The 20371-nt window shown below is 32.2% G+C and overlaps 1 protein-coding gene and 1 long non-coding RNA gene across 2 annotated transcripts in view; one reads left to right on the top strand and one right to left on the bottom strand.

Moving 5' to 3' along the window:
* The window catches only part of LOC143238322 (uncharacterized), a 37980-nt gene extending 36417 nt beyond the window's left edge, over positions 1 to 1563 (bottom strand). Inside the window, exon 1 of the long non-coding RNA XR_013020521.1 lies at positions 1346 to 1563. This is a non-coding gene — a long non-coding RNA (uncharacterized LOC143238322). The remainder of the gene's footprint in view (positions 1 to 1345) is intronic.
* LOC143238308 (tropomyosin) lies at positions 1522 to 19241 on the top strand. The gene is made up of 9 exons (XM_076478411.1): positions 1522 to 1747; positions 3558 to 3683; positions 4035 to 4168; positions 4373 to 4490; positions 5257 to 5327; positions 7405 to 7480; positions 9065 to 9127; positions 18032 to 18101; positions 18960 to 19241. The coding sequence occupies exons 1-9, from the start codon at positions 1634 to 1636 to the stop codon at positions 19040 to 19042; spliced, it is 855 nt and encodes a 284-aa protein (XP_076334526.1). The 5' UTR covers positions 1522 to 1633; the 3' UTR covers positions 19043 to 19241.
* The last annotated feature ends 1130 nt before the right edge of the window (positions 19242 to 20371 follow it).

Genomic DNA, 20371 nt, shown 5'->3' with positions numbered 1-20371 from the left:
CTACCATTACAAGCTAAGTAAATATACCGTGGTATTGACAATCGTACGTTTTATTGTTAAATTCTCTGTTAAAAATAAACTATACTTCAATCGAACATTCCAAACTTTCCACTAAGATCATCTACCATTACAAGCTAAGTAAATATACCGTGGTATTGACAATCGTATGTTTTATTGTTAAATTCTCTGTTAAAAATAAACTAGACCTGAATCGGATATTCCAGACTTTCTACCGAGATGACCTACCATTATAAGCTAAGTTAATACACCGTGGTATTGACAATTGTTTGTTTTATCTTTGAAGTCACTGATAAAAATAAACTAGACCTTAATCTAACATTCCACACATTCCACTAAGATGATCTACCATTATAAGCTATGTTAATACATCGTGGTGTTGAGAATAGTATGTTTTATCGTTAAATTCACTTTTAAAAATAAACTAAACCTGAATCTAACATTCAAAACTTTCTACTAAGATCATCTATCATTACAAGCTAAGTAAATATACCGTGGTATTGATAATCGTATGTTTTATTGTTAAATTCACTGTTAAAAATAAACTAGACCTCAATCGAATATTCGAGACTTTCTACTGAGATGATCCAGCATTGAATTTCAGTTTGTGCTATCACAAGTAGTTTTCCCAGAAAACTGAAGTTTTTAACAGATTAGCAGTCGTAATATAAAGTATAAACTGACCACTATTTAACATTTAATAATAAGGTGAATAATAACAAAATAGCGATTAGACTTCGTAGACCATATCGTCTGTTAACCGTGACAACGTTTGGTATCCGATCGCCGCATTATTAGAATAACCAGATAACTTCCGTTGTCTTTTGCAATATATGTATTAAGGATTATCCTAAATCGACTAAGCTGGGTGTACCCCGAGAGATACCACTGGAGAGATACTGCTAACGATGACGGTATCCAACTTATAAAGCAATACATTCTAATCATTTCAAAGCAGTGTTTTATGACTTTGTGTATTCATAATTAAAGAGGTTCATTAAATCATGATCAATTATTTGCATAATTCTTTTTCTGATTTACGAGTTGCTTAGTTATTTCTTATTAATAGTAACCATTTATCTAAGTTTAACCTAGGTGTTTAATTAGCCACAATTCCAAATTAATGATTTACTTGTCGTCGAGTTTAATTAACAGAGGCTAGTTATTTAAATTTCACTTTGATAATTAACTTCACAATACTCCAAAATAATTTATCAATTTAAATTTTATTTATAAATATCGTTTTTCTCTATTTGTGTTCAATTATTTTTGTATGCCAGGCAGAAGTTTTTGACATCATGTAATAAATATTCCATATATTTTTTACCTTTGAGCAATAAGCCACATAGAAACCTCCCAGATGCAGGAGATTTTCCAGATATTTTCATGGTAAGACTTTTCCAAGGCTGCATGATATTCGATACTGAAGGAAACCTTTTTTTTTCTACTTCTTCTTTTGAGGAAAGAACGACGGAAATGATGTAAGGTATAACCAACCAATTATGAGTAGCCTGGATAAGCTTTAGTGAAAGTGGCTTTACGTTGTTTGCAGCAGTCTTCCTGAGGTTAGGGTTTTGTTTGGACGCAAAAGTGTTCCATCGTTCAGTAAAGCATCATGGAGGCCATCAAGAAGAAGATGCAGGCCATGAAGCTGGACAAAGAGAACGCATGTGACCGGGCCGATATCGCCGAACAACAGTGTCGTGATGCTAATGCTCGTGCAGATAAGGTAAGGTAACTGTTGGCGTCATTAACTTATGGTAAAGTATTACCCCTGTATAGCTCTGTATATCAGTATTATATTAAAAAGGTTTCCTTTGTACAGCTGTCTATACCCGTATCTTGTTCAATCGTTGTGCACATTATCTTGGTTCGATTCCCTTCAATAATTCCTTTTCCCGCATAAATAAAACTGATATTACCCTGCCCTCTACGAAACAGTTACTTAAAGAGTGATGGTTTTGAAATTATATTTGAAAGTAAGCTTAGGTAAGGGGTAAAACGTTTAGTAAATGTGATTTATAAACGAATTATTAAAGTATTTAGTTAACTAGAAATATATGGGTTATATCGCTTCATTTAACTATTGGGTTATTTATAAATCTAAACACTAATGACGGAAGCACTGCATAGGTTATATTACTTAACACACGCGCACTTAGAAACTATTCTTGCCATAACCTCTTTATTTGCAAAGCTCTATATAAAAATACACTTACTCAGAAGCGTACGTAATATGTAACTCGATGCTAGGCAGAAAAGTTCCCTAACTAAAAATAGCCCACCTAACTATACATGGCAATGTTTTAGGCCCATACAAAACTACGACATACTTCCACAGACATTTTTTTACACGGTAAATTCACCTTCTTGCAAGAATGACTCATAATATTTGTTTAGACAAGTGAAAACATAATGAAGTTTTCTTTGTTCGGACATTATTGGTAACAAATATAAACTGATATTTGTGTGCTACTTCCTAAACCTAATCATTATTTCTTTCTGAATACCGTTCTCCATCACCAACAACATACAACATTGGTTTAGTGCTAATAGTTTCATCTAATCAGATATAACATACATCTGATCAGTATTGTAAACATCATTTTCTGAACGTTGTTATCTCACTCAACTAATCAATGATTTTATCTAAAAATTCTTCTTTGAGAATTGACAAAAATTAGAAGAAAGTAATTAGCAGTTATATTTAAACCTTAAGTATTGAAATAATAATAATTAATAATTTATTTAAAGTAACAGTTCTTGACTCTTGAATATTAACAAAGACACATATGGCTTTATGAATCTATAAATGAGAAGGCTATATTTTTGTTTATGTGAGCTCCTTATTTTCAAATGGAATTTAAGACTTATAGCTGTTAAATTTATTTCTAAGACTTCTTTATACCTTTGAGAATATATTTTTGTTTAAGGGTAATTTTTACTTTTTTTTATTTCAGTTATATCCTAAGTCTGAAGTTGGTTACACGATCAGCATTACGATTTTGGAGTTTGTTTTTACTGTTTATGTAACTGTGTGTAGGTTTTGTGTGTTTTGCTTCCTTTCTTAAAATGGAATTAAAACAACACATCGTAATTTTTAAGGATTACTTGTAAACCTTATGGACATAATGATCAGATATTGTTGAAATGTCACTCTTATAAAAACCACAGTTAAAAGTGCGAAACGTGTGTGGTAAGCACCGTATCTCGAACCCGGAACCCTTGGATTCCCAGTCCGACATGTTAAACACTTTGTCGAGTTTTAAGAGGAAAGAGAAGTATAGAAACATATCGAAGATGACCTAGGAAGGTAGAAACGTTGTTCTCTCCTTATCAATAAAAGTGTTAATACCCATAACAGCCGTTCTGAGATACATTTTTATTTTAAGTGGGTTTCTCGTCATTAAGAAAAATTAGAATGCTTTAACTTAGAGATGAAATTAATTATTTTAGAGTATTTATAAATCTTTAGCTGAAAAGGTGACTCACATAGGAAATGAAAGAAATTTCTTCTTAAGACAGATTTACCTTTATAGGCAGAAGAAGAAGTGAGAACCCTTCAAAAGAAGATTCAACAGATTGAAAACGAATTAGATCAAGTCCAAGAACAACTTGTTACCGCGAACGCCAAATTAGAAGAAAAAGACAAAGCACTTCAAAATGTAAGTAAGCATTTCAATCCTTTACCCAAAATATTTCAAATATATTATTAAGGTTAACTCATGAAATTAGTATGTAATAAATTATGTTACCGATTCTCATTTGTCTTGTGTGAATATATATGGATTGTTATAAGTTTTGTGTTATATTACTTTGTAATTATAATTTGATTTATGTGAACATAGAGGTTGTTATAAATGTCTTATATGAATTATTATTTTTCGTTTGACTTGTGTTAATGTATGGGTTGTCATGAGTGTTGTACTATAATATTCTTTAGTAATAACTCTGATAGTGGACATCGCTTATTTGTCTTAAAAACTTTGAAATTAATAACTAATAACGAACATTAGGCTGAAGGAGAGGTCGCTGCTCTCAACAGAAGGGTTCAACTGTTGGAGGAAGACCTGGAGAGGTCAGAAGAACGGCTAAAAATCGCCACTCAAAAGCTTGAAGAGGCCACCCAACTGGCTGATGAAAGTGAACGGTGAGCATAAAAGTGTATATAAAGATCATAACTACGTGGAATACGAATGAAAACGACCATTTGTGTTCTAGAATAGAGGTTTTATAGTAAAAAGAAGTGTACTTGTTTGTAAAAATTAAAATATGAATATTATTCTTATAAATGTTTTAAGTGTGTATCTATAAAACCAACAAATATTAGAAATAACCGTCCTTTCGTTTCCAGTATGCGCAAGATGCTGGAGCACAGAAGTATCACAGACGAGGAACGCATGGACTCGCTGGATGCTCAATTGAAAGAAGCACGTATGATGGCAGAAGACTCTGACAGAAAATATGATGAGGTGACGACGATGGCATGTCGTTGTTATATGTCATGAATGTCACATGGCTGTTGCTTGTTAATCAACTAACTCGTTAATGGAGGTACTCCAGTTTGATGATAGACCATTGTAGAATATCACATTTTAATTTCGCTTTTTAAATATAGTCTATTAATTAAAAGAACATTTACAGCATGATACTAATGGAGAAACACCTGTCAATAAAACAAAGTCAGTATCCAATGTTCGATATCCAGTTTACTTAAATGAATACTTCTTTTAGTAGCTAGCCATCTTTAATCTATAGTAAAGTGTCTTGTTGAATAAACAATGTGATCTTCTCACGTTAATTAAGAGCTAATTCAGCTAAAGCATACATTTCTTACGAGTTGAGTAATATAGTTAACACATAGGTTCTTTTATATTAACATTATGAGTAGCCCAGTTTAACAAATAAATTATTCTACGTTAATATACTGTTTAACAAACCGGTTTGTCTACATTAATATAATAACTAGATTACTTCAAGGACATGAAATTGGCAAATATTTTTTTCTTTAAAAGTATTCTTATTTCAATTAATAAAATGCTTTAATAGTTATTTGTACTTAAATTAAATGAAATTTAAAGAGTAAAAAAAAAGTCACTCATGTCCTTTTCATATACTAATTGCGTAAATATAAATCTTTGTGTATGTTACCTTTAACTTATTAAAGTTTCGAAGAGGATTTACTTTTCTAAGGAGAATCTGTGTTTTTTCTAAGTTCGAGCCATAATATGATTGTAGGTTGCTCGTAAACTGGCCATGGTTGAGGCTGATTTAGAAAGAGCAGAAGAAAGAGCGGAAACGGGTGAATCGTAAGTTTTTAACACATTATGTGTTTTATAGAATAGACGTACAAGTATAAAAAAATTTAAAACCACGACTGTATGTTTTCACCTACATTTTCAGGTCTATATTTTCTCTCCAACACTGACTTAGCTTCTGAAAAATCATATATAATATTTGTACAGTAAGACATATAAGAACAAGAACTATCTTGAATGTTGTGGTGACAGAGTCTTTTTATAATCCTTAAAGGTTTAACAGATGTTACTTGAACAAGAACTATCTTGAATGTTGTGGTGATAGAATCCTGTTATAATGCTCAAAGGTTTAACTGGAGTTATTTGAACAAGAAATGTCTTTAATGTTGTAGTGACAGAGTCCTCTTGCGATCCTGAAAGGTTAAACACTTGTTATTTGAAGAAAAGCTATCTTCACTGTTGTGGTGACAGTCCTGTTGTAATTTTGAAAGGTTTAACAGATGTTATTTGAACAAGAAATATCTTCAATGTTGTGGTGACAGAGTTCTTTGAACGCTCCAAATTGTTAAATCTGATGCACACACAGGTGAATTCTACACTGTATCTTGATCATGACCGCTCCTTTTATGAGACTGCTTGGCTCGTTTTGAGGTTCTCGGCATTTTATGGATGTAAAAGAGTGGTATATAAAAACTCGGAAAAGTGACATAATTTTTATGTGGTTTTCTGTTTCTATTGTAGTCAATAACTGAGTGAGTTGAATTACTATTAAAACACTTAACCTTGTCAGCTTTCTATTAAAATTAGTGTTTAATAGATAAAATCACAATAAAATCATTCAAAAAACAAAAAAAGGTTTGGTTCTTTAGTTAAGTGGAACACATGTTTTTGAACAAAAGAAATCTATGGGTTAACTATATGTAAGTTAAGTGGAACACATGTTTTTGAACAAAAGAAATTTATGGGTTAACTGTATGTTTAGTTAAGTGGAACACATGTTTTTGAACAAAAGAAATCTATGGGTTAACTGTATGTTTAGTTAAGTGGAACACATGTTTTTGAACAAAAGAAATCTATGGGTTAACTTTTTGTTTAGTTAAGTGGAACACATGTTTTTGAACAAAAGAAATCTATGGGTTAACTGTATGTTTAGTTAAGTGGAACACATGTTTTTGAACAAAAGAAATCTATGGGTTAACTGTATGTTTAGTTAAGTGGAACACATGTTTTTGAACAAAAGAAATTTATGGGTTAACTGTATGTTTAGTTAAGTGGAACACATGTTTTTGAACAAAAGAAATCTATGGGTTAACTATATGTTTAGTTAAGTGGAACACATGTTTTTGAACAAAAGAAATCTATGGGTTAACTGTATGTTTAGTTAAGTGGAACACACGTTTTGAACAAAAGAAATCTATGGGTTAACTGTATGTTTAGTTAAGTGGAACACACGTTTTTGAACAAAAGAAATCTATGGGTTAACTGTATGTTTAGTTAAGTGGAACACATGTTTTTGAACAAAAGAAATCTGTGGGTTAACTGTATGTTTAGTTAAGTGGAACACATGTTTTTGAACAAAAGAAATCTGTGGGTTAACTGTATGTTTAGTTAAGTGGAACACATGTTTTTGAACAAAAGAAATCTATGGGTTAACTGTATGTTTAGTTAAGTGGAACATATGTTTTTGAACAAAAGAAATCTATGGGTTAACTGTATGTTTAGTTAAGTGGAACACATGTTTTTGAACTAAAGAAATCTATGGGTTAACTGTATGTTTAGTTAAGTGGAACACATGTTTTGAACAAAAGAAATCTATGGGTTAACTGTATGTTTAGTTAAGTGGAACACATGTTTTTGAACAAAAGAAATCTATGGGTTAACTGTATGTTTATTTAAGTGGAACACACGTTTTTGAACAAAAGAAATCTATGGGTTAACTGTATGTTTATTTAAGTGGAACACACGTTTTTGAACAAAAGAAATCTATGGGTTAACTGTATGTTTAGTTGAGTGGAACACATGTTTTTGGACTAAAGAAATCTATGGGTTAACTGTATGTTTAGTTAAGTGGAACACATGTTTTTGAAGAAAAGAAATCTATGGGTTAACTGTATGTTATGTTTTGTAGGAAAATTGTAGAACTTGAAGAAGAGTTACGTGTTGTCGGTAACAACTTAAAATCGTTGGAAGTTAGTGAGGAAAAGGTAAAGTTGATGAAAATAATAATGAAGTTGCTAATTTTGATTCGATTTGTTTAAAAAAGGATTAATATATATTAATAATATGCTTGCCTGCCCAGAACTTTCCTCGCAAGTTTCTCGATCAAACTCTAAAAATCTAATATCATTTGAAAGGCTTCGTCTGAGGAGTCTAGATTGCATATTGTCTTTTCTATTGAAAATTATATTACCTATGTTTTGCTCAGTCAAACTTTTTAATGCAACGAGTATGTTACACGATGGTACAGTGTAGCGTTCTCACGTGAAGACTGGTTTCGACCTCAACTTTGATTATTTATTTGCAAATTATTTCGCACAAACAACACTTAACCCGCGTGTAAATTTGTAAAAAATGAACTTTACATTAAATTAAGTTGCTTTGGGCTTTTTCTACTTATTTAAGTTGAAAATATGCATGTATAGTTCGTGCGAAACCATATGCTTATCACTTTGTGAAAACCAATCAGACGTTTGATAATCAGCTAAGTTTATCTTCATTACAGGTTTACTTTTACTATGTAATAATTTAGCTTCGGTTTGTTGCATAGACGGTCATGAACACCTTTTAGCTACTACTTTCTTTATAACGGTTTTATTCTACGTTTTTATGAATTCCTAGGTTTGAACTCGTAAAACCATGTCGTACACTAAATGTTCACACACTGTACGCCGTTATAATACCATTAATATAGTTTGTTGTTTACTGTACGGGTAATTATTTATATTAAACAAAGTTACGTCTACGTGAGTTGGTTAACCACATAAAACAATTTCAAAGATACCAGAATGTATTAATCTAATACATAATGATTTCAAGAGAGTTTATCTAAAATACAACGCAGGAAAGTGATAGAATAAATAAAGTACAAACGAAGGCCATGAAAACTACTGCGAAAGTTTGGAATCTTGTAATGCTAAAACCATATGTGTCACAGATATGTAGCGTTGTAAAAACTATCGAATTGCTTTGAATATATTTTTACCCTTTTCTATGTTTACTTTCTTTGTCAGTTAATATTTTGTAATTTATTACGGATCTCTCATGGTGTTTGTTAATGATATTGTGTTTGTATAAAGGCCTAATTATTAATGTTTGTTTTCGGTTTATAGCACTATTCACAAACTTCTTAGTTATCTTCTGCAACGTTTTTACTGGTTCACTATCTTGTGCCTCTAGTTAAAATTTTTAACATTAAAGTTCATAGTAATTAATTTTTACATTCATTAAGTTTGTGGCTACTTCTTAGTGACGTCTTTATTGTCAACTTAGCTCTTCGTTTTCTTCGACCTTTCCTTTCCTACAAGTAATAAATTATAATAACGCATTTACTAAGTTCAGTTTTGAAAACTTCAGTGTTTTTTTAAGTTGCATTATTCTTTAATAAATTAAAACTGTGCACAGAATATAAAACTGTTATTTTTTTGGGAAATCTCTCAGCACCACAAATTCAAATGTTCTGAACGTTATAGCAGCTTTACACAAATAAGGAAAATTTAGGCTTAATACACATTTTACTAATGCCATATATTGAGTGTAGATTCCATTGATATGTGTTTCTTTTTTTTTAGGCTCAACAGAGAGAAGAAGCATATGAAACTCAAATTCGTAGCATGACTTCCAGGTTAAAGGAGGTGAGTTCTATTATCTTTCTGTATTTTCAAATTGCTGACATAATTCCTTTTGACTGTCTTCAGTTTACGAGGACATAAACTATTGACTTCTGACAATTATCCCCATATCTTGTAAGAGTTACAAAATAGCGAATCCAACTTTTCAGGGTTACAAAGCTAAGTAAAAACGTAAGTTTTTTAGTGCAAGAATTAATCTTTTGAATAAGATCTGTTTTTATTGGTGAACAAAGTATAGAACAATAACAACATACCTGGAAGTAGCCACACAATACTACACAAACCAGTGATGACGAGAAACCCACTTCTTGAGAAAATTTATATGCAAAAACGGCTCGTTTGGGCTGAGAAAACACTTTTACATAGAAGAGCGAACAACGTTTCGACCTTCTTCGGTCATCGTCAGGTTCACAAACCTCAGCCCAAACGAGCCGTTTTTGCATATAAAATTTACTACACAAACCAATATAAGTGTGTTGGCAGTAGTCATGAGTACCACACAAAGCACCACAACTGTGTCGGAAGTTGTTGCACAGTACTACACAAAGAACTATAACTGTGTTCGAAATATTCATACACTACTACACAAAGCACTATAACTGTGTTGGAAATATTCATACACTACTACACAAAGCACTATAACTGTGTTGGAAATATTCATACAGTACTACACAAAGCACTATAACTGTGTTGGAAATATTCATACACTACTACACAAAGCACTATAACTGTGTTGGAAATATTCATACACTACTACACAAAGCACCACAACTGTGTCGGAAGTTGTTGCACAGTACTACACAAAGAACTATAACTGTGTTCGAAATATTCATACACTACTACACAAAGCACTATAACTGTGTTGGAAATATTCATACACTACTACACAAAGCACTATAACTGTGTTGGAAATATTAATACACTACTACACAAAGCACTATAACTGTGTTGGAAATATTCATACACTACTACACAAAGCACCACAACTGTGTCGGAAGTTGTTGCACAGTACTACACAAAGAACTATAACTGTGTTCGAAATATTCATACACTACTACACAAAGCACTATAACTGTGTTGGAAATATTCATACACTACTACACAAAGCACTATAACTGTGTTGGAAATATTAATACACTACTACACAAAGCACTATAACTGTGTTGGAAATATTCATACAATACTACACAAAGAACTATAACTGTGTTGGAAATATTCATACAGTACTACACAAAGCACTATAACTGTGTTGGAAATATTCATACACTACTACACAAAGCACTATAACTGTGTTGGAAATATTCATGCACTACTACACAAAGCACTATAACTGTGTTGGAAATAGTCATGCACTACTACACAAAGAACTATAACTGTGTTGGAAATATTCATACACTACTACACAAAGCACTATAACTGTGTTGGAAATATTCATACACTACTACACAAATCACTATAACTGTGTTGGAAATATTCATACACTACTACACAAAGCACTATAACTGTGTTGGAAATATTCATACAGTACTACACAAAGCACTATAACTGTGTTGGAAATATTCATACAGTACTACACAAAGCACTATAACTGTGTTGGAAATATTCATACAGTACTACACAAAGCACTATAACTGTGTTGGAAATATTCATACACTACTACACAAAGAACTATAACTGTGTTGGAAATATTCATACACTACTACACAAAGCACTATAACTGTGTTGGAAATATTCATACACTACTACACAAAGCACTATAACTGTGTTGGAAATATTCATACAATACTACACAAAGCACTATAACTGTGTTGGAAATATTCATACAGTACTACACAAAGCACTATAACTGTGTTGGAAATATTCATACACTACTACACAAAGCACTATAACTGTGTTGGAAATATTCATACACTACTACACAAAGCACTATAACTGTGTTGGAAATATTCATACACTACTACACAAAGCACTATAACTGTGTTGGAAATATTCATACACTACTACACAAAGCACTATAACTGTGTTGGAAATATTCATACACTACTACACAAAGCACTATAACTGTGTTGGAAATATTCATACACTACTACACAAAGCACTATAACTGTGTTGGAAATATTCATACAGTACTACACAAAGCACTATAACTGTGTTGGAAATATTCATACACTACTACACAAAGCACTATAACTGTGTTGGAAATATTCATACACTACTACACAAAGCACTATAATTGTGTTGGAAATATTCATACAGTACTACACAAAGAACTATAACTGTGTTGGAAATAGTCATGCAGTACTACACAAAGAATTATAACTGTGTTGGAAATATTCATACACTACTACACAAAGCACTATAACTGTGTTGGAAATAGTCATGCGCTACTACACAAAGAACTATAACTGTGTTGGAAATAGTCATGCACTACTACACAAAGCACTATAACTGTGTTGGAAATAGTCATGCAATACTACACAAAGAACTATAACTGTGTTCGAAATATTCATACACTACTACACAAAGCACTATAACTGTGTTGGAAATATTCATACACTACTACACAAAGCACTATAACTGTGTTGGAAATATTAATACACTACTACACAAAGCACTATAACTGTGTTGGAAATATTCATACAATACTACACAAAGAACTATAACTGTGTTGGAAATATTCATACAGTACTACACAAAGCACTATAACTGTGTTGGAAATATTCATACACTACTACACAAAGCACTATAACTGTGTTGGAAATATTCATGCACTACTACACAAAGCACTATAACTGTGTTGGAAATAGTCATGCACTACTACACAAAGAACTATAACTGTGTTGGAAATATTCATACACTACTACACAAAGCACTATAACTGTGTTGGAAATATTCATACACTACTACACAAATCACTATAACTGTGTTGGAAATATTCATACACTACTACACAAAGCACTATAACTGTGTTGGAAATATTCATACAGTACTACACAAAGCACTATAACTGTGTTGGAAATATTCATACAGTACTACACAAAGCACTATAACTGTGTTGGAAATATTCATACAGTACTACACAAAGCACTATAACTGTGTTGGAAATATTCATACACTACTACACAAAGAACTATAACTGTGTTGGAAATATTCATACACTACTACACAAAGCACTATAACTGTGTTGGAAATATTCATACACTACTACACAAAGCACTATAACTGTGTTGGAAATATTCATACAATACTACACAAAGCACTATAACTGTGTTGGAAATATTCATACAGTACTACACAAAGCACTATAACTGTGTTGGAAATATTCATACACTACTACACAAAGCACTATAACTGTGTTGGAAATATTCATACACTACTACACAAAGCACTATAACTGTGTTGGAAATATTCATACACTACTACACAAAGCACTATAACTGTGTTGGAAATATTCATACACTACTACACAAAGCACTATAACTGTGTTGGAAATATTCATACACTACTACACAAAGCACTATAACTGTGTTGGAAATATTCATACACTACTACACAAAGCACTATAACTGTGTTGGAAATATTCATACAGTACTACACAAAGCACTATAACTGTGTTGGAAATATTCATACACTACTACACAAAGCACTATAACTGTGTTGGAAATATTCATACACTACTACACAAAGCACTATAACTGTGTTGGAAATATTCATACAGTACTACACAAAGAACTATAACTGTGTTGAAATAGTCATGCAGTACTACACAAAGAATTATAACTGTGTTGGAAATATTCATACACTACTACACAAAGCACTATAACTGTGTTGGAAATATTCATGCACTACTACACAAAGAACTATAACTGTGTTGGAAATAGTCATGCACTACTACACAAAGCACTATAACTGTGTTGGAAATATTCATACACTACTACACAAAGCACTATAACTGTGTTGGAAATATTCATACACTACTACACAAAGCACTATAACTGTGTTGGAAATATTCATACACTACTACACAAAGCACTATAACTGTGTTGGAAATATTCATACACTACTACACAAAGCACTATAACTGTGTTGGAAATATTCATACAGTACTACACAAAGAACTATAACTGTGTTGGAAATAGTCATGCAGTACTACACAAAGAACTATAACTGTTGGAAATAGTCATGCACTACTACACAAAGCACTATAACTGTGTTGGAAACATTCATACAGTACTACACAAAGAACTCTCACTGTGTTGGAAATAGTCATGCAGTACTACACAAAGAACTATAACTGTGTTGGAAATAGTCATGCACTACTACACAAAGAACTATAACTGTGCTGGAAATATTCATACACTACTACACAAAGCACTATAACTGTGTTGGAAATATTCATACACTACTACACAAAGAACTATAACTGTGTTGGAAATAGTCATGCAGTACTACACAAAGAACTATAATTGTGTTGGAAATATTCATACACTACTACACAAAGCACTATAACTGTGTTGGAAATATTCATACAGTACTACACAAAGCACTATAACTGTGTTGGAAATATTCATACACTACTACACAAAGATCTATAACTGTGTTGGAAATATTCATACAGTACTACACAAAGAATTATAACTGTGTTGGAAATATTCATACACTACTACACAAAGCACTATAACTGTGTTAGAAATAGTCATGCACTACTACACAAAGAACTATAACTGTGTTGGAAATATTCATACACTACTACACAAAGAACTATAACTGTGTTGGAAATAGTCATGCACTACTACACAAAGCACTATAACTGTGTTGGAAATAGTCATGCACTACTACACAAAGAACTATAACTGTGTTGGAAATATTCATACACTACTACACAAAGCACTATAACTGTGTTGGAAATATTCATACACTACTACACAAAGCACTATAACTGTGTTGGAAATATTCATACACTACTACACAAAGCACTATAACTGTGTTGGAAATATTCATACACTACTACACAAAGCACTATAACTGTGTTGGAAATATTCATACAGTACTACACAAAGAACTATAACTGTGTTGGAAATAGTCATGCAGTACTACACAAAGAACTATAACTGTTGGAAATAGTCATGCACTACTACACAAAGCACTATAACTGTGTTGGAAACATTCATACAGTACTACACAAAGAACTCTCACTGTGTTGGAAATAGTCATGCAGTACTACACAAAGAACTATAACTGTGTTGGAAATAGTCATGCACTACTACACAAAGAACTATAACTGTGCTGGAAATATTCATACACTACTACACAAAGCACTATAACTGTGTTGGAAATATTCATACACTACTACACAAAGATCTATAACTGTGTTGGAAATATTCATACACTACTACACAAAGCACTATAACTGTGTTGGAAATATTCATACAGTACTACACAAAGCACTATAACTGTGTTGGAAATATTCATACACTACTACACAAAGCACTATAACTGTGTTGGAAATGTTCATACACTACTACACAAAGCACTATAACTGTGTTGGAAATATTCATACAGTACTACACAAAGCACTATAACTGTGTTGGAAATATTCATACACTACTACACAAAGCACTATAACTGTGTTGGAAATATTCATACAGTACTACACAAAGAACTATAACTGTGTTGGAAATAGTCATGCACTACTACACAAAGAACTATAACTGTGTTGGAAATAGTCATGCAGTACTACACAAAGAATTATAACTGTGATGGAAATATTCATACACTACTACACAAAGCACTATAACTGTGTTGGAAATAGTCATGCACTACTACACAAAGAACTATAACTGTGTTGGAAATATTCATACACTACTACACAAAGAACTATAACTGTGTTGGAAATAGTCATGCACTACTACACAAAGCACTATAACTGTGTTGGAAATAGTCATGCACTACTACACAAAGAACTATAACTGTGTTGGAAATATTCATACACTACTACACAAAGCACTATAACTGTGTTGGAAATATTCATACAGTACTACACAAAGAACTATAACTGTGTTGGAAATAGTCATGCAGTACTACACAAAGCACTATAACTGTGTTGGATATATTCTTACACTACTACACAAAGCACTATAACTGTGTTGGAAATATTCATACACTACTACACAAAGATCTATAACTGTGTTGGAAATATTCATACACTACTACACAAAGCACTATAACTGTGTTGGAAATATTCATACACTACTACACAAAGCACTATAACTGTGTTGGAAATATTCATACAGTACTACACAAAGCACTATAACTGTGTTGGAAATATTCATACACTACTACACAAAGCACTATAACTGTGTTGGAAATATTCATACACTACTACACAAAGCACTATAACTGTGTTGGAAATATTCATACAGTACTACACAAAGCACTAATACTGTGTTGGAAATATTCATACACTACTACACAAAGCACTATAACTGTGTTGGAAATATTCATACAGTACTACACAAAGAACTATAACTGTGTTGGAAATAGTCATGCACTACTACACAAAGAACTATAACTGTGTTGGAAATATTCATACACTACTACACAAAGCATTATAACTGTGTTGGAAATATTCATACACTACTACACAAAGAACTATAACTGTGTTGGAAATAGTCATGCACTACTACACAAAGAACTATAACTGTGTTGGAAATATTCATACACTACTACACAAAGATCTATAACTGTGTTGGAAATATTCATACAGTACTACACAAAGCACTATAACTGTGTTGGAAATATTCATACACTACTACACAAAGCACTATAACTGTGTTGGAAATATTCATACAGTACTACACAAAGAACTATAACTGTGTTGGAAATAGTCATGCAGTACTACACAAAGAATTATAACTGTGATGGAAATATTCATACACTACTACACAAAGCACTATAACTGTGTTGGAAATAGTCATGCACTACTACACAAAGAACTATAACTGTGTTGGAAATATTCATACACTACTACACAAAGAACTATAACTGTGTTGGAAATAGTCATGCACTACTACACAAAGCACTATAACTGTGTTGGAAATAGTCATGCACTACTACACAAAGAACTATAACTGTGTTGGAAATATTCATACACTACTACAGAAAGAACTATAACTGTGTTGGAAATATTCATACACTACTACACAAAGCACTATAACTGTGTTGGAAATATTCATACAGTACTACACAAAGAACTATAACTGTGTTGGAAATAGTCATGCAGTACTACACAAAGCACTATAACTGTGTTGGAAATATTCATACACTACTACACAAAGAACTATAACTGTTGGAAATAGTCATGCACTACTACACAAAGCACTATAACTGTGTTGGAAATATTCATACAGTACTACACAAAGAACTCTCACTGTGTTGGAAATAGTCATGCAGTACTACACAAAGAACTATAACTGTGTTGGAAATAGTCATGCACTACTACACAAAGAACTATAACTGTGTTGGAAATATTCATACACTACTACACAAAGCACTATAACTGTGTTGGAAATATTCATACAGTACTACACAAAGCACTATAACTGTGTTGGAAATATTGATACACTACTACACAAAGATCTATAACTGTGTTGGAAATATTCATACAGTACTACACAAAGCACTATAACTGTGTTGGAAATATTCATACACTACTACACAAAGCACTATAACTGTGTTGGAAATATTCCTACACTACTACACAAAGATCTATAACTGTGTTGGAAATATTCATACACTACTACACAAAGCACTATAACTGTGTTGGAAATATTCATACAGTACTACACAAAGCACTATAACTGTGTTGGAAATATTCATACACTACTACACAAAGCACTATAACTGTGTTGGAAATATTCATACAGTACTACACAAAGCACTATAACTGTGTTGGAAATATTCATACACTACTACACAAAGCACTATAACTGTGTTGGAAATATTCATACAGTACTACACAAAGTACTATAACTGTGTTGGAAATATTTATACACTACTACACAAAGCACTATAACTGTGTTGGAAATATTCATACAGTACTACACAAAGAACTATAACTGTGTTGGAAATAGTCATGCAGTACTACACAAAGAATTATAACTGTGTTGGAAATATTCATACACTACTACACAAAGAACTCTCACTGTGTTGGAAATAGTCATGCAGTACTACCCAAAGAATTATAACTGTTGGAAATATTCATACAGTACTACACAAAGAACTATAACTGTGTTGGAGGTAGTTACACAGTATTCTATAAAGCACTATAACTGTGTTGAGGTAGATGTGCAGTATTACACAAAACACTATAATTGTTTTAGAAGTATTCGTACAATACTGCACAAAGTACTGCAACTGTGTTTAGCACTACACAAAGCATTATAATTGTGTTGGAAATAGCTGTGCAACAATACACAAAACATGATAATTGACATTCATGTTCTCATAACTTTCACTTCAGGAGACTCTGAAATCTGGGATATTTTATATCTTATTATAATTCTAAAACGAAGCTTACTTTTGAATAGAATTTTATGGATTTTGTGTAATAAGAATTTTATAGTCTTAAATAATAAGTTAATAGAAGAAAACTCAGCTAAAACTGCTATAGTATGAGGTAAATGAAAACAAAAGTATGGAAAAAATGCGAGATAGCCATTCTTTATGGTAAAGGTTATTTTCCTTTTTTGTTTTCAATGGTTTAATAGAGTACCATATTGTTTACAGTTTGAAAAATATTTACACACGATAAGTTAGGTTAACATGAACTTAAATGCCATATACAGTAACAATAACAGTAAGTTTTTACTTTAAAAATTGTGTTATTCGATTTTTTTGTTACTTTAGGCTGAAGCTCGAGCAGAATTCGCCGAAAGATCTGTTCAGAAACTTCAGAAAGAAGTTGACAGGCTTGAAGGTAAAAACAAAGAGAATAGTCTATTTCTTACAACAAAGTTACATGATACGTCTATTGCACGGAATCGATACCCGGCTATTGGTGTTCTAAATTCGTAGACTTCTTCTGTTCACCCTGGTATCAATTAAATATAATAAAGGAAAAAAAGGATAGAATGGTTTTAAATTATGAACAAACTTCAAACTAAATCATAGTAATTTTTAGTTATAGGTCATGCCACATATAATCTTGGTGAGTGATAGTGTAAAAAAACCTGTTGGTGGATTTATAGTATGGGGAAAGTCGCATTCTAGTTTAGACTACTTATGCCATTATAGTTTTAATGTTGTACGTATGAGTTACCCACGTTACTAACTTACCAGTAAAGGCCCTATAGCCCTATACTTCTAAATCTTTTTACTAAATGGACATAGCTATGAATGATCCCAGAGTAGATGCCTTTAAAATTCATTATTAATGTGGAGAACTTTATGATTTATCCATTTTCATGTAAAGTGTTTTATTTTATGTTGGCATACAGATATTGTTTTCTGTGTGTGCTCATGGGATACGTATGCTCATGATGTTAAGTGCTCATGGAAATGTATACCGATGTCCACAAACAGTTTATTTGTTTTTAGAGGAAACTCTCTTTGGGGTATGTGTTGTGTTCACTGCACATAATCTAAACTCAGATTTTAGTGTTGTAAGTCCATAGACTTAACTACCACTGTTCCATTGGGGGAACTTGGATTCTAATAGATTTTACTATTATTTCTCTGTTACCACATAAAACTAATGTATGTAAAGAAGTTAAGCACTTCTATACTCTACATTTTAAAATCTCATATAAACTCTCATCTTGATTTCTTTTTACAGATGACTTGGTCAACGAGAAGGACAAATACAAGGCCATCTCAGACGAGTTGGACCAAACCTTTGCAGAGCTTACTGGTTATTAAACGTTTCACATTTCTGTCTTTGTGCTGCAAAGTGCAATTCTGTATCCAGTATAAGCTTTCAATTTAAACACTTAAATTAACTTTAGAACACTCTTAGAGTGTCAGACAGAATTAACGTATATAAATCTGTAGCAGATTAAAGAAATGTTGCTGAAGTAATCTCGTGTATGAAAGAGGAAGAAAAAAACGATTATCTCTAGAGTTGTGTCTTTATTTTTACATGAAGTTTACAGATACGTCTGACCTTATTGGTTACATGAATATTACAAGAGTTATTATTGCTGTTTTATTTATTACAGAGATATCAGAGCATGATACCACTAAATATTACTCAAGTTATAAGATGCAGCCATTTCCATAACAATAACATTTAAAAATAAGGTGCCTTCCCTCTGGTGGTTCCTAGAATTGTTCATTCGTATGTAATGAAACTTATGTTTCCAAACAAATTGGCGATCCTAATTCCCATAAAGGACTCAAATAAAATGAGTATTAGGTCAACAATATGCATCTTTCACGTGATATTTAAAGACAGGCTTAAGTACATGACTAATAAATTTCAGGAGAAATACATGATAACGTGAATGGATATCTTGTATAACAACAATTATGAATGTGAGATGTTTTCAGTAGTAGGCGATGAGTGATAAAACTAGGTGTCACTGAGTTTGTGGTACTCAGAGGAGAACTGTAGTTAGATATTAACAAAGATTTAGTTAGACATCTATAATATGTTCCAAAGAAGAGTGGAATAAAAGTTATCACACTATTATGACTGGAAAACAGGTTTATCAGGACATTTAGTAACAGGTTGAGAACTGCAGATGATAAATATTCAAATGGCTGAAAACTTGGTGCTCAGAGAGCCTTAAATCAATTGTGTAAATACTATTGGCATGCAAATCAAAACTCTATATGCTGGTCTCTCTGAGTGTTGTATTCCAATCATTTTTAGAACAGCCATGTAATTTGCTAACAGTTTGGGCTTTTTTCTTGATAATGGAGAAATCCATTCCACAGATCATGCAGGAAAGTAGTGGAGTACAACAGGTGTAAACTGTTTATTTCGTGTACATACTGCAAGCTTTTAAACAATAGCAAAAGCAGCAGAAGAATATGTAAATCAACAAGAGAACTGAAGTGTGTCCAAGCTATGGTATTAGTAAACAGCGATGATGAAACACATTCATCCATACCACCCAACAATATATATATTTTCCCCACTCCAGGAGATTAAAAAGAAAGAAGACGAAGTCTGGTGTCATGTATGGATTATTTTTGTAAATCAAAAACAAGTTTAGCCACAGTTATCGTGTTTACAAGGCTAGC

Source organism: Tachypleus tridentatus, chromosome 2, assembly GCF_004210375.1.
Source record: "Tachypleus tridentatus isolate NWPU-2018 chromosome 2, ASM421037v1, whole genome shotgun sequence".
NCBI classification, from domain to species: domain Eukaryota; kingdom Metazoa; phylum Arthropoda; class Merostomata; order Xiphosura; family Limulidae; genus Tachypleus; species Tachypleus tridentatus.
Note: the sequence above shows the minus strand (reverse complement) of the source record. Positions and strands in the feature narration are given on the sequence as shown.

What these genes read in the sequence shown, in the direction of transcription:
- LOC143238308 (XM_076478411.1), top strand. Translation starts at nt 1,634, where the DNA reads ATGGAGGCCATCAAGAAGAAGATGCAGGCCATGAAGCTGGACAAAGAG. An exon ending in AAGACAAAGCACTTCAAAAT is followed by an intron (nt 3,684 to 4,034) that starts GTAAGTAAGCAT and finishes AACGAACATTAG; the next exon opens with GCTGAAGGAGAGGTCGCTGC. An exon ending in TGACTTCCAGGTTAAAGGAG is followed by an intron (nt 9,128 to 18,031) that starts GTGAGTTCTATT and finishes TTGTTACTTTAG; the next exon opens with GCTGAAGCTCGAGCAGAATT.